General features: G+C 47.3%; 1 protein-coding gene across 1 annotated transcript; it reads right to left on the reverse strand.

Moving 5' to 3' along the window:
* Positions 1-14,062: 14,062 nt before the first annotated feature.
* Positions 14,063-14,818, reverse strand: C1H21orf140 (chromosome 1 C21orf140 homolog). Its single transcript, XM_052649169.1, has one exon. The coding sequence runs from the start codon at positions 14,816-14,818 to the stop codon at positions 14,063-14,065; it is 756 nt and encodes a 251-aa protein (XP_052505129.1).
* Between the last annotated feature and the right edge of the window lie 870 nt (positions 14,819-15,688).

The following is a 15,688-nucleotide window of genomic DNA, read 5'->3' on the forward strand; positions in this document are numbered from 1 at the left end:
CAGGCCCTGTTCCTGTGAAGCCCAGGCTGAGCTACTTTCCTGCAGAGGGAGGCAGAGGACAGGGCCAACTAGAGGAGAGCGTGCGGGCAGAGGCGTTCCCATGCCCGGGCCCAGAAAGACCCTCTTTTGTTGGGGGAACAGAGGGTCCTTGGCCAATTCAATCTTGGACCCCTCGAGGTGGCTGGGGCCTCCTGGGGCAGTGGCCTTGGGGCACAGACCTCTGTGGGCTGGATCCTGGCCTTGAGGTTGCTAGCCCCAGCAGGACTCCAGTGTCCGAGAGCTGGGGCTACAGGGTCAGATGTGGGCACACCCATAGGTCCACACAGTTAGCATAGGAGAGTGGTGGCCTCAGCGTCTCACCAACACTCTGGCCTTGGAGGTGGGGTAAGGAGCCCCAAACAATGGCGGAGTCCAGTGTGATTGATTTAAAGCAATAAGCTTAATGTTTCCTGCACAACCAACTTTGTGGAATAAGACTCAAGATAGCACATGTAAGCACACATCTATTTATATATATATATATGTGGCGACTGTTTTAGTTTGGGGGATCTTTCTGGAGGGGGGGTGTTGTGGTTGGTAAAACCAGTTACCAAAGGTTTCCCCTATTTTTGATGACAACCACAATTTGTGGCAGGTCTGAACCACACTAATACTTACAAACCGAATTCAGATTTCTGCTACTATCCATCTTTGAACTGACAAGCTTGATCTCCCAATTATACAAAATTAGTTTCAGTGAGTTTAACGGGACAGCCAAAAATAAAAGTACAGAAGTATTTTCTAGAAAAGCAGATAGTGGTAACTCTTAGGGCCCAGGGAGCAGGCTGAGATTGGGTAGGACTGAGAGGATCCTGAAAAAGCAAGGTTCTATCTCCAGTTCTGGGAGATACTGACAGGGTGTGGCCTAGTAAGTCATCATGGAGACATACACATACTGCCCCCTGGTGGTCCTTCTGCCACCCTGCAAAGATCTTCAAGGGATCACTAACTCTAGCAAAGCCTTTGTTCGTTTCTCCCAAGCCCTTAGTATCCCCCAATGGAACCTGAAGTAAAGAAGAGGACATCCATAAGGCTCCCATCAGGAGACGGAGTGAAGGGAAGAGTTCTGTGAGTTTCTCTAGCCATCCATGATGCAGTATTTTGCTTCAGTCCAAGCTTGGACTGCAAGGAGATCCAACCAGTCCATCCTAAAGGAAATCAGTCCTGAATAGTCATTGGAAGGACTGATGCTGAAGCTGAAGCCACAATACTTTGGCCATCTGATGTGAAGAACTGACTCATTTGAAAAGACCCTAATGCTGGGAATTATTGACGGCAGCAGGAGAAGGGGACGACAGAGGATGAGATGGTTGGATGGCATCATCGACTCTATGAACATGAGTTTGAGTAAACTCCGGGAGTTGGTGATGGACAGGGAAGCCTGGCGTGCTGCAGTCCATGGGGTCACAAAGAGTCAGACATGACTGAGCTAGTGAACTGAACTGAACTGAAGCCCCACATTGCTGCCTGGCAGGCTACTTCTTGGTCCTGCCTGGATGCAGGCTTGGCCCCTCCCTGGGCCAGTGAGGGTGGATCCTGGTGGTCTTTGTTGGCTTCCTTGTTGTCAGGCTGAACAAGATGTCCCAAGCTCATCTTGTACATTTCCTTCCCCAGACCTAGAATCAAAGGGTCCCTGAGTCTTCCAGTAGGAAATACAATGTGAAAGTCACTCAGGCATGTCTGACTCTTTGCGACCCTACGGACTGTACAGTCCATGGGATTCTCCAGGCCAGAATACTGGAGTGGGTAGCCATTCCCTTCTCCAGGGGATCTTCCCAACCCAGGGATCGAACCCAGGTCTCCCGCATTGCAGGTGGATTCTTCACCAGCTGAGCCAGAGGGAAGTCCAGGAAATACTATAAATAGACTGAGCAACTTCACTTTCCCTTTTCACTTTCATGCCTTGGAGAAGGAAATGGCAACCCACTCCAGTGTTCTTGCCTGGAGAATCCCAGGGACGGGGGAGCCTGGTGGGCTGCCGTCTCTGGGGTCGCACAGAGTCGGACACGACTGAAGCGACTCAGCAGCAGCAGCAGCAGACTGTAACCTGGAGGGTCGGACTATACATCGCCGCTGGATTTGTTTCTTTTGTTTACTGACAGGAGAAACAATTAGGTTCATTAGTTTCATTTTTCTAGCATATTGTAGAGATCACTGTGTTTTAGTTTTCTTTTTTTTTTTTAATGTAAAATGTTTACATTTTCTGGTCAAAGCTGTAAAACAAGGTATATTCAGAAAAGATTTCTTACTTTTTTCCTCCCTCCTGTTATATCCCTTCCCCTATAGGTAAGCATTTTTATTTAGTGTTAGGTTTATTCTTCTGTTGTTTATATTTGAAGATGCGAGCAAATATGCATATTATTTATCATTTACACACATGTATTTACACAAAGGTCACATTATACAGTCTCTTCTATATTTCTGAGCATGTTTCTCATATCCATGCATAACTGAAGATTGGATGGAGAGAAGAAAATAATTACTGTCTTAGAATTGACTTCATTGTATTAAACCATGTTTCCACATTCCTCCAGGCTACGGGGCCCTGTTGGATAGTGGGGAGAAAGGGGTGGTTGAACAGGGGAGAGGCTCTGGGATTACCATGACCGCTTCACCCAAGCAAACAGACTTCTCTTCTCCATATTAAGCAACCATATCAATTTTGATCTGAAAATGGTTCCCTTACTAAAAGAAAACTTCGAAGAGAAAATGGCCACAATTGTCAACCCAAATCCACTGATTCTGTCCTCTGAGAAAGGTGCTTGGAGAGCACAGGATTCAATCCTATTGTCTGGTGTTGCCTAAACTTGAGTCCCAAGAAAACCTTGGGAAGAAAATCCCCATCCATTCAACAGTCAAGTAAAGTAAAAGTAAAGTAAAGTCACTCAGTTGTGTCCAACTCTTTGCCACCCCATGGACTGTAGCCTACAAGGCTCCTCCCTCCATGGGATTCTCCAGGCAAGAGTACTGGAGTGGGTTGCCATTTGCTACTCCAGGGGATCTTCCCAACCCAGGGATCGAATCCAGGTCTCCCACATTCCAGGCAGATGCTTTAACCTCTGAGCCACCAGGGAAGGACCTGCTAAATCATTTTGTCCATATCTTCATTTGACGGAGTCCATTGTGCACATTTATGAAACATCTTTAGCTCTAAGGAGATAAGAAAATACAAAGGAAATGCAAGAGGAGGCTGGAGTTTGAAGTGAACTGTCATTTTGCCTCGAGTGTACAAAATTCAAGTCTTTGCAGGCAGGGCATTGAATTAGCTCAAGAACTGCAGCCCCAGCGAAAGACAGGCACACAGGCTGACTTTCTTTTGCTATTCACCATACCCTTTCTGCCACGTGGAAAAAATACTCTTGATTGTTAAAATGGGCAGGCAGTGGACACAAAGTCCATATGTTCAGTTCAGCTCAGTCGCTCAGTCGTGTCTGACTATTTGCAACCCCATGGACTGGAGCACGCCAGGCCTCCCTGCCCATCACCAACTCCCAGAGCTTGCTCAAACATCATGTCCATTGAATCAGTGATGCCATCCAACCATCTCATCCTCTGTCATCCCCTTCTCCTCCCACCTTCAATCTTTCCCAGTGAAAGTGAAGTTGCTCAGTTGTGTCCGACTCTTTGAGACTCCATGGACTGTAGACTACCAGGCTTCTATGTCCATGGAATTTTCCAGGCAAGAATACTGGAGTGGGTTGCCATTTCCTTCTCCAGGAGATCTTCCCGACCCAGGGATTGAACCCAGGTCTCCCGCATTGTAGGCAGACGCTTTACCATCTGATCCACCAGGGAATATTTCCCAGAATCAGGGTCTTTTCCAATGAGTCAGTTCTTCTCCTCGGTTCTTCCAGTGAATATTCAGGACTGATTTCCTTTAGGATTGACTGATTTGATCTCCTTGCAGTCCAAGGACTTTAAAGAGTCTTCTCCAATGCCACAATTCAAAAGCATAAATTCTTCAGTGCTCAGCCTTCTTCATGATCTTCATTTCATACCCATATATGACTACTGGAAAAACCATAGATTTGACTATACAGACCTTTGTCAGCCAAGTGATATCTTTGCTTTTTAATATGCTGTCTAGGTTTGTCATAGCTTTCCTTCCAAGGAGCAAGTGTCTTTTAATTTCATGGCTGCAGTCACTGTCGATAGTGATTTTGGAGCCCAAGAAAATAAAATCTGTCACTGCTTCCATTTTTTCCCCTATTTGCCATGAAATGATGGGATCAGATGCCATGACCTTCATTTTTTGAATGTTGAGTTTTCAGCCAGCTTTTTCACTCTCCTCTTTCACCCTTATCAAGAAGCTCTTTAGTTCCTCTTCACTTTCTGCCATTAGAGTAGTATCATTGGCATATCTGAGGTGGTTCATATTTCTCCTGGCAATCTTGATTCCAGCTTGTGGTTCATCCAGCCCAGCATTTTTCAAGATGTACTTTGCATAGAAATTAAATAAGCTGGGTGACAATATATAGCCTTTTTGTACTCCTTAGTTGTTCCATGCAAGGTCCTAACTGTTGCTTATTGACACACATACAGGTTTTTCAGGAGACAGGTAAGGTGGTCTGGTATTCCCATCTCTTGAAGAATTTTCCAGTTTGTCATGGTCCACACAGTCAAAGGCTTTAGTGTAGTCAATGAAGCAGAAGTAGATGTTTTTCTGAAATTCCCTTGCTTTCTCTATGATCCAACAAATGTTGTCAATTTGATCACTGGTTCCTCTGCCTTTTCTAAACCCAACGTGTATATCTGGAAACTTTCAGTTCACATACTGCTGAAGTCCAGCTTGAAGGATTTTGAGCATAACCTTATAAGTATGCGAAATGAGTGCAATTGTATGGTAGTTTATACAATTAATCACTTGTTGGCGTTATTGATACTATTCCAATCCGTATACATGAAGTCAGTAGATTTTTAGTTTGACTTTAAATAATTGGTTGGATGTGACAGAGATGTCAGTGGATGGAGTGACTGGTAAAGCCCACACTCAGGATCCCATCTGACTGCATCTATCCAGCCCTTCTCTGGACCATAATGGAGAATGAATCTGTAAGAAGAACACCATCCCTGGGCAACTGGAAGATGTTTCAAAGAGCGTGAACTGAAATCTGGGTCCTCCACACACAGGAGAGCGTAGGATCCTATGTAATCTTATTAGACGAGTTCCTAACACATTTGGAAGGGGGGGGTTGGGTTTCAAGCTTAGGTCGTACTAGAAGCAGAAATGAAGAAAGGCTGTTAGCAGCAGATGTACCTCAGAGCAAGAGAGACAGTCTGTGAGCAGCACACCAGGCTTGAGACCTTGTCTGTACGATCACCGAGCCCACATCGTGAACACCCCTTGTTGTTAACCTGCTCGGGATGAATCTAGTGGTTAAGAAAAGGTGAAAGTTTGCTTAACAAGACAGAGACATCCATAATGTATTTCAGCAGCTAAATATTTCAAACAAAAGGTCTGGGGTGCTTATTAAAAGGTCACCTCTCACCAGTCTATCTCCGAAATTCTCATCTCAGGGAAGCGCACCTGCCTGAGGACGTCTTCCCAACCACCTGCAGGGGCCCGGGATGTGCTGAGATCCTGCGGGTCTCCTCTGCCCCGGAGGGAAGTCAGGGGTGACGGAGCATCTGCAGGGAAAAGAGGATTGAGGCTGAGTTCTTGCACACAAGAGGCTGTTTAAAATGTAGGTTCCTGGATTGGGCTCCATATCCAACGCGTCAGAACCCTTTTGGGGGAGACTGGTAATCTGGTACAAATTTGAACCCCTCCCCCAGGGGATTCTGAGGAGATGGTTCTTGAACTTCCTCTGGGGCTTTAAATATGGGGAATGGGAGGTGAAGCAGAAGCCAGGCTGGGAAAGATCATCTGGAGAGGTAGAATGAGGAGGGGGTGAGAGACGGGAGCGGCGAATCCTCGTTCAGCCCTTCACTCGAACACCCGCTTGACATCGATGACCCCCAACCGTTGTCATCTTCCCCGTCTCACAAATAAGGAAGCAAAGGCACAGAAAGGCTGACCTCTCTGTCAAAGGCAGAGAGGATGCGGACCTCTAGATCAGCTCTGGGGCTGCCCTTGCCACCCCCGAGCAAGGACCGGGCAGGCAGTTCTTGGTCTTGGAAGTCGTGGGCCATCGGGTCTCTAAGAGGACACGCTGAGAACAGAGGCCAGGCTGTGAGGAGCGGGGAGGGCGTGAGGAAACAGAAACCGCCCATTTGGGGGCTTCCCTGGTGGTCCAGCAGTTAAGAACCCACCTTCCAAGGCAGGGGACGTGGGTCCCTTCTCCAAGCACGGAGCCTAGATCCCACATGCTGTGGGACAACTAAGCCTGGGGCAGAAGACAAGATCCTGACACAGACAAAAATAAAATGAACAATTAAAAAAGAAGAAACAGTGCCATTTGCATTCTTATATCAAGTGTGTGTGTGTGTATGTGAAGGGCAGTGTGTGTGTGTGTGTGTGTGAAGGTGTGTGTGTGTATGTGAAGGGGTGTGTGTATGTATGTGAAAGGGTGTGTGAGTGAAGGTGTGTGTGTGAAGGTGTGTGGTGTATATGTGAAGGGGTGTGTGTGTGTGTGAAGGTGTGTGTGTGTGTGTGTGAGGGTGTGTGTGTATATGTGAAGGGTGTGTGTGTGTGTATGTATGTGAAGGGGTGTGTGTGTATGTGAAGGTGTGTGTGTGTGTGAAGGTGTGTGTGTATGCAAAGGGGTGTGTGTGTATGTGAAGGGCAGTGTGTGTGTGTGTGTGTGTGTGTGTGAAGGTGTGTGTGTATATGTGAAGGGGTGTGTGTGTATGTGAAGGTGTGTGTGTGTGTGTGAAGGTGTGTGTGTATGCAAAGGGGTGTGTGTGTATGTGAAGGGCAGTGTGTGTGTGTGAAGGGGTGTGTGTATATGTGAAGGGGTGTGTGTGTGTGTGTGTGTGAAGGTGTGTGTATATATGTGACGGGGTGTGTGTGTGTGTGTGTGTGTGTGAAGGGGTGTGTGTATGAAGGTGTGTGTGTGTGTGTGAAGGGGTGTGTATGTATGTGTGAAGGTGTGTGTATATATGTGAAGGGGTGTGTGTGTGTGTGAAGGGGTGTGTATGTATGTGTGAAGGTGTGTGTATATATGTGAAGGGGTGTGTGTGTGTGTGAAGGGGTGTGTGTGTGTGTGAAGGTGTGTGTGTATAGGTGAAGGGGTGTATGTGTGTATGTGAAGGTGTATATGTGTGTGTGTATATGAAGGTGTGTGTGTGTATATGAAGGTGTGTGTGTGTGTGTGAAGGGGTGTGTGTGTATGTGTGTGTGTGGTCTGCAAAGTCAGGAAACCAATTATGCCTGAGCAATAGATTCATTGTTATTTAGTGGCTAAGTTGTGTCCAACCCTTCAGTGACTCCATGGGTTGTAGCCAGCCAGGCTCCTCTGTCCACTGAGCAATGTTCGTTACAAATAACTGGTTAGTTTTCAAATATTGGCCCAATATTTTCCTTGGCCCTGCTAGCTCAGTTGGTTAAGAATCTGCTTGCAGTGCAGGAGACCTGGGTTTGATCCCTGGGCTAGGAAGATCCCCTGGAGAAAGGAAAGGCTACCCCACTCCAGTATTCTGGCCTGGAGAATCCCAAAGAGTCGGACACAACAGAGTGACTTTCTCTTTCCCTTTTCACTTTCCTTGGCCCAATCCTTTCCAGATGTGTTGAACACTAATATACTGATTTTTTTTTGTACTGTACTTTTTTTTTTCAGATTCGCAATTAGCCCCACTGAATTAAATCTGAAGGGACTTCACCTGAAAACAGCAAGCTGCTTATTTGAAAATTGTAAAGAAGTTCTCCCAGCTTTGCTGCCTGCTGCACACCTCATGGGAGGGGACAGAGCCAATGGGAGCCGGAGGGGAAGGCAGGGGGCAGGGACAGGATTTTCCAGGAGTAAGCTTGCCTTGGGTCACAGGGTGAGGGAGACGCAAAAGGAATAGGGGGAGGGAAGCTGGCTGGGTGGGGGTGGGTGGCATCCAGGTGCCTGGGCACTCAAGGCCTTGCTAAATGTGGGCCAAGGGGGTGTCCAGGGGAGCTGTGCTGACGGCCTCAACTTCCGCTTTGCTTGAGGCAACACCTTTGGCTCCAAGCATAGGAGGGGTGCCCACGGCCCCAGTGGGCAGAGGCTGGGGGCCTGAGGTCTGCAGTCCCCTCTCTCTGCAGGCCAGGGGGCCCTGAGTCCTCGACTGCAGCTCCCTGCAGAGACTGCAGGGCACGGCTGGTCTCCAGTCCTGCTGGGGGAGGGCAGCCTGTGTCCCGATGAGCCCTGCCGGCTGACGCCTCTGTAACTGCCGCCGTTGGGCCTGGAAAGCCACACAAGGGTGTTTAACCAGGAGCTGGACTCCTCACTGGGCAAAGTTATGCTTCCCCACCCTAACCTGGAAACTGTAGACCCCGCCCTGCTCCGCACCCTGCGGTGTCTTCCCTTTCCTTCTAGAAGAGCCCAGACTCCTTCTCACGCAACGCGTTGTTTCCTGTTTCCACCCTGTCCTTTCCACACTTGCATTCTTCCTTTCATTCCACTCACACTGCTCCCCACTCTTCATATGCCCCCTTACACACACACACACGCACACACACACAGCTTCATGCTCACAGAACCCACAACTAAGGAAGCTGGTAGCCTGGGCACACTTGACTTTCTGCCTGGGTGGGTGGTCCTTCCCTCTCTCCGTGATAAGCCGCACCTCTTCCTCTGGGCTCGGCTCCAGCTTCATTTCTTCCTGCCACTCTGCCCACACCAGCCCTGGACTCTGACCCCTCACTTCCCTCACCTCCAGTGTCTCACTGACCAAGAGGTGCTCCTTATCACCACCCTGACTGCCTCCAGGGCCCGAGCCTGCTCTCTTTGGACCCTTGTCCAGGGCACAGACTATAGGCACATAGAAGTTGCTCGCATTTTTGCTGAGTGGACGAGTGGTCACACCCAAAGGAAGGAAAGCAGGGATGCTCAGCTGGCCGCCTCACCACCCAAAGTAAAGACTACCTTTCCCAGCTTCCCTTGAGCCCAAGTCTGGTTGGTGAAACTTCCTGGAAAGTCCCTTAAAAGAAAAAGGATGGGTCCTTCTTTCCACTTTTGCTCCTTCTACTGGGAATGCTAATGCAATGACTTGGTCAGCAGCCGTTTTGGACTAGGAGTTCAAGGATGCAACCAAGTCTAGGACAGTGGAAGAAAAAGATGATAGGACGCTGAGCTCTTTATGATGATGAATCCATCCTATTAATCGTGAACTGCCACCTTAGCACCTTAGGACTTCTTGTGTTGGTTGCAGGGTTAGGGGGTTATCTCCTACTTTGTTTAAACCTCTGTGGTTAGGGCTCCACTACTCGTAGCCTGGCCTGATCCTGGCTGACCCATACAGCCACCTAGAGAGGGAGGTGAGGGCTTCCTAACAGGAAGACGTGGATTCTAGCTTTGACCCTCCTGTCCCTACAGGGGTGTGTGCATGCCCCTAGGTGAGTCAGTTACCACCTGGCCTCGTCTTCATTTGTAAAATGAGCTTCAAGATCACTGCCCTGCCTATATACAGGGTGGTTGTCTAAACTGAAAGAGGTCAAGTATGTAAAAATGTTCTGTTAAACAGTCACAGATGGAAGGAGTTTGTACTGCCTGGGGTGGGGGTGCAGCTTGGTCCCTTGATTGGCCAGGTGTGGGCTCCATCAACCCAGCTGAGCCTGGACCTTCCTTGAGTGGTCAAAGCCAGAGCCAGGAGGCATCTGGCTCTGTGTTCCTATTTACTTCTGGCTCATCCCAGGGCAGGGTCATTTTCCAACATCTCACCTCCTAGAGTGGGGGGCGTGTGGGGGTAAGCACTCCGGCCTGTGGAAAGGGAGTGGCGACGTGGTTGTTAGTGCTGGTGAGGACCAAACAGGACAAGAGGGTCCATCAGCCAAGCTATTGGAAGGAATCAGTGCCACCAACATCACAGTCTCCTCCAGGGGACGTGTCCACGCACCCAGGGCCGCTGTGTCTTCACACCCACTGTTTATTTCATACAAGCGCTGCCCCGCCACAAAAGATTCCAGGCTATCCTCACCATCCCTTCTGGTCCACCCCACCAGGAGAAACTTTATCATCCTTATTTCCCTAACCTATCACAGATGGTCTGAAAAGAAATGCCAGTGAGCATCATTTCCTTTGATCAAAGTATCTTAAGATGGCTGTGTCTACCCTTCTTACAACCAAATGATAAAAAGCAGCAAGAGTTTTCCTAAAAGAGTGAAAAGGAAATGAGGTCAGCGACAGTAGGTCTAACTGTGGATGTGTTTCTGGAACCCCAGCCTGTACTGTAATAATGGGAATTCTTGAGGTAGTGACACGGCTTGTGCTAAGCATTTAAAGCCCTTAACTCTAGTTTACAAATGAGTTAACTGAGCCTCAGGGAAGTAAAGTAACTTTGTCCAAAGTCTCCTAGTTAACAAGCTGGAAACTTGAGCTTCTGCCGAGGTCCATCTGATTCCTGAAGCCCAGTGCGCTTCCCATTCTCTTCTGCTTGGAGTTCCCACGCTGGGCATAAAGCAGCATTTCTTAATGACGAGTATGATGTTACATACCCCAACAGCACATTGACATTGGCCCTTTGATCTCCAGTTACACCAACGTTCCCTTTCCCCTTCTTGTTTTCCTAATGACTGAACAAATCCTCAAAGGAATACAGTCCTAATCTGACTTTATTCGATCATTTTGGCTTTCAAAGAAAAATAACTCCTGTTGGTCTATCTTGTTCATTTGATAACTTAAAACCTCCTTTTTTTTTTTTCTCACTGCAAAATCATGTGTCTTGAAAAGGCGTCTCCTCTGGCTCAATTGTGTGCTGAAATACATTTCACTGTGGTGTCCAGTTGGAGGCAGTTCTTTTGTTGGTTGATGCCTGTCTGATGTCAGAGGTGAGCCTTATGCCTTGTGAATTGTGCGGTGAGAAAGAAAAGGTGGGCTTCATTAACCAAGCCAAGCATGCAGCTGGACACGTAGGCTTTAGGATCTGACTGATCCAAGTGTCTGCTCAAGGTCTCAGTTTCCCCATCTGTAAACGGGAGGGATTGTTATGAGAATGAATGAATGCTCATTGGTGGAGGGGCTGTGTGAATAACGACTCTTAACCGGGAACTCTGGGTTTGAAACTCAGCTCCTCCACACTGGAACGAGTTATGTATATTTCTGTGCTTCAGTTTACCCTTCTGAGAAATGGAGACAATGGCAATTCCTACATCACCAGCTGTTGTGAGGATGAAAGGAGGTAAGTCTGTGTAGCTGTTAGTGCTTGTCAATACAGAACTCTGGACAGGTGTGAGAAAATGTGATGTGGGGGCATTCAACATCCCCACACTCAGGCCCCTGACTCTGAAGTCGCCAAGCAGGTCTGAGTCCTATTACTTGTCCTCAAGGAAAAAAAAAAAAAAGAGGGAAACAAAGGAAGATTTGACACAGAAGAGGAGAAAGTCATGTGACCACCAAAGCTGAGTTTGGAGTGATGCGGCCACAAGTCAAGGAACGCTGGCAGCCATCAGCAGCTGAAAGAGACAAGAAATGTATTCTCCCCTAGAGCCTGTGGAGGGGTAGTGGCCTTGCTGACAACTCAGTGTTGACTCAGTGGGACTGATTTCAGACTGCAGGCCTCTAGAACGGGGAGAGAATAAGTTTTTGTTTGTTTAATCTAACAAGTGTGTAGTCATTTGTTACAGCTGTCACAAGAACTCATACAGCACAGTAGGCTGTAAAGTTGGAGGTGCAGCTGAGACTGTCTGGTTCCAAGTGACTGGCAGTGCTGGGTGAAATTCATCCCCAGATAAACTGCATGAAAACAAAATGCTGTGGGTGTCCACCACTTAGTTGCTGAAAATCACTGAACATCTCTTTTCTGACAGAATGTTTCTGCATAATCCAAAGACTTTTAGGAAGTGAGTAGGGCAGGGCAACAAGCAAACATTCAAGTTTGGGGCTGCTGTTGATGGTAGTTGTAAGGATTAGTGGCGGCATTTTTCACTTTTATATTGGCTAGCAGAAAGCTAGTCTCACCATCTGACGTATAGGCAAATCTGTTGGGTGTTGGGTAGCAATTTTCAGATGTTATTTTCAACATACCCTAGCATAATCACTTCAATTGTAAAATTAATGCTTGAACATACATAAACAAGAGTGAGTTTTGTGATATATTTAATAGGAGGCAGGTGTTTTTCTATAAAAATGAAAAATGCCACTACTAATACAACTACCATCAACAGCAGCTCCAAACTTGAATAGGATGCTGTTGTATCAACCACAGGTGGCTCAGCAACCAGGGTCCGAAGATGCAAATGCATGATGCTCTAATGACCTCCTTTTGGGATTCTGCAGATGGTGACTGCGGCCATGAAATTAAAAGACGCTTTCCTGTGGTCATGTATGGATGTGAGAGTTGGACTGTGAAGAAGGCTGAGCACCGAAGAATTGATGCTTTTGAACTGTGGTGTTGCAGAAGACTCTTGAGAGTCCCTTGGACTGCAAGGAGATCCAACCAGTCCATTCTGAAGGAGATCAGCCCTGGGATTTCTTTGGAAGGAATGATGCTAAAGCTGAAGCTCCAGTACTTTGGCCACCTCATGCGAAGAGTTGACTCATTGGAAAAGACTCTGATGCTGGGAGGGATTGGGGGCAGGAGGAGAAAGGGACGACCGAGGATGAGATGGCTGGATGGCATCACGGACTCGATGGACGTGAGTCTGAGTGAACTCTGGGAGATGGTGATGGACAGGGAGGCCTGGCGTGCTGCTATTCCTGGGGTCGCAAACAGTCAGACATAACTGAGTGACTGAACTACTCCTTCGAAGGAAAGTTATGACCAACTTAGACAGCATATCAAAAAGCAGAGACATTACTTTGCCAACAAATGTCCATCTAGTCAAGGCTATGGTTTTTCTAGTAGTCATGTATGGATGTGAGAGTTGGACTATAAAGAAAGCTGAGCGCCAAAGAATTGATGTTTTTGAACTGTGGTGTTGGAGAAGACTCGAGAGACCCTTGGACTGCAAGGAGATCCAACCAGTCCATCCTAGAGGAAATCAGTGCTGAATATTCATTGGAAGGACTGATCTGAAGTTGAAACTCCAATCCTTTGGCCACCTGATGCAAAGAACTGACTCACTGGAAAAGACCCTGATGCTGGGAAAGATTGAAGGTGGGAAGACAAGGGGATGACAGAGGATGAGACGGTTGGATGGCATCACCAACTCAATGGACATGAGTTTGAGTAAATTCATGCAGTCCGTGGGGTGGCAAAGAGTTGGACATGACTGAGCGACTGAACTGAACTGAACTGTTGGGACTCTTGCAGTTGGAATATGAGATGAATTGGATAAGTAGGTGCCATAGACACTCTTGTTTATGTCACCTGGTTGCCCACCAAGTCCTACTTGAACCAACTACTGCCACAGCTTCCCAGGTTTCTTATGGGGACCACCAAGCTGCCTTGGAGGATCTGCATGGGATTTCACTTCCTTGGGTGTCTCTTGCTCAGCCCTCTGCCTCCTTGCTTTCAAGCAATGGAAGGAAAAAACCAGTTCAGCCCCACCTAGACCACAGCTGTTTATGGCAAACTGCCTCCCCATGGATTACTCTGGTGCACTGAAACCGGTAGGCACACTAGTTAATTTCAACTTTCTGTGACCACACACTCAGTTCTCTTTTTCTCCCAGACCTAAATTTTGACCATACAACCTTCAGCTCTGTTCACCTCAACTCACCACCAGGCTCCTTTGGACTGGGTTAACCTGAATCCCCCCATGGACATAATAGCCCTCAAAGCGGCCTTGACAAGAATGAGAGTCAAGATTACTAATTTACCAACAAGATTTAATGAAACCCCTCAGCAACCTATAAGCACTTTACCAAAGCCCGAAGGAACCTCAGTTCTCACAGGATCCCTGTGAGGTCATTATTAGAGTGTCTTTGGCCACAGTGGTCCAGAATCAAGGCCAACAGAAGCAGTAAAGATCATGCCCACAGCACCGTCCTACCACGGGTTGGAGGGATCACCACCCTTAAGAAAATTTACCAAGATGGTAATTTTCCCATCTCCGTACTTTGTTAGTTATTGTCCTCCATTTGCTAAGGTTTATCCTTTCAACTCCTTTGCTGATTAAATCACTGAAGAGTAGATACTGGTAAGAATAGGCACCATCCACAGACTGCAGACAAAACTCCTTCCTGTTATTGATGATGAACCATTTCAGAGAAGACCAGGCTGAGTCTAAAGGGTTCAGGTAATTGTAAGGAGAAGGCAGAGTGAGTAGTTTATGGCCATAGGACTTGGCTACCTCAGGACAACATGTGACACTTGTTAACTTAACCACCGAGGGGACATGGGCCTGGGCCTCAGTCTCTTTGCCCTCCTTCGGCCTCGTCTCATCCTGCCGCCTTCTCTCTTTGACCACAACGGCGCACTTGCCATAGGCCTTCTTCACCACATCACAGAACTCAAAGAAGAGGTTGTCTTCCTGTTTGATGCATAACTCATCCCTTAGGAACATTCGATATTTCCACGGCACCCATCCTTGACTACCACCAGCGTGCACAACACACCAGGTTGGAGTTGGCATGTAATAACCATCACTAAAATCTTCCCCAGTTATAAGACTCTCAGGGATATCAGTTTCCCCAAAATATACTGTTGTAAACCCATCGTATTGCAGTGTTCTCAGTGTTTGCAAATACTGGAGACATTGCTTCTTCTTGATGCTATTGAATAGATTTCTGGTAATGATGTTTCTCAAAAGAGGTTTTGCAAAGTGAGGCATGGGAGGTCTTCAAGTGTTTTTCAAAACTTGCCTGTCTCCCTCTGGCCAGAGTAGGATGATGACCTCATAAAGGGCTTTCTTACAGCTGAGCTGGTCCCATGGATACACTTGGGATTTTAAAGCATCATGGAACACAATGAGAATAATTCCTGTCTGGCTTCTATGATACGGGAATGCGAACTGCTAGCCATCCACGATGGTACATCACATCTGCAGTAGGTCTGGAGAGAGACTCACGGTTGTGTTAGTTTGCTAAGGTTGCATAACAAAATAGCTGAAATTAATTTTTTTGCAGTTCTGAAGGCTGGAAGTTCAAGATCAAGGTATCAGCAGGTCTGGTTTCACCGGAGACCTTTCTCCTCGGCTTGCATATGGCCACCTTCTTGTTGTGTTCTTATTTGGACTTTTCACCTGTCTCTGTCCTAATCTCCTCTCCTTATAAGATCACCAGTTCTTTGGGATTAGGGTCCATCCCTTGAACATCATTTTACCTTAATCACCTCTTTAAAGACCCTATCTCCAAATATAGTCACATTCTGAGGCGCTGGGAGTCAGGGCTTCAACAAGAGATTTGGGGGAGACACAGTTCAGTCCCTGACAGCAACCTGTTAACAGTGATGAGCCAAGTTCCTGACTCATTTCCATGTGGGTCATGAGGGTCATATTTTTATTTATTCATTCATCCATTCTGAGCACCTACTATGTAGCAGGCACTGTGCCAGCTCCCAGTGGCACAGTCATGACACGTCTAGTGAGGCCTGAACACACATATGGTTTCTGTCCATGTAAATAGTAGAGACATTACTTTGCCCACAAAGGTCCCTATAGTCAAAGCTATGGCTTTTCCAGTAGTCACGCATGGATGTGAGA

The sequence above is a fragment of the Budorcas taxicolor genome, chromosome 1 (assembly GCF_023091745.1).
Source record: "Budorcas taxicolor isolate Tak-1 chromosome 1, Takin1.1, whole genome shotgun sequence".
NCBI lineage: Eukaryota > Metazoa > Chordata > Mammalia > Artiodactyla > Bovidae > Budorcas > Budorcas taxicolor.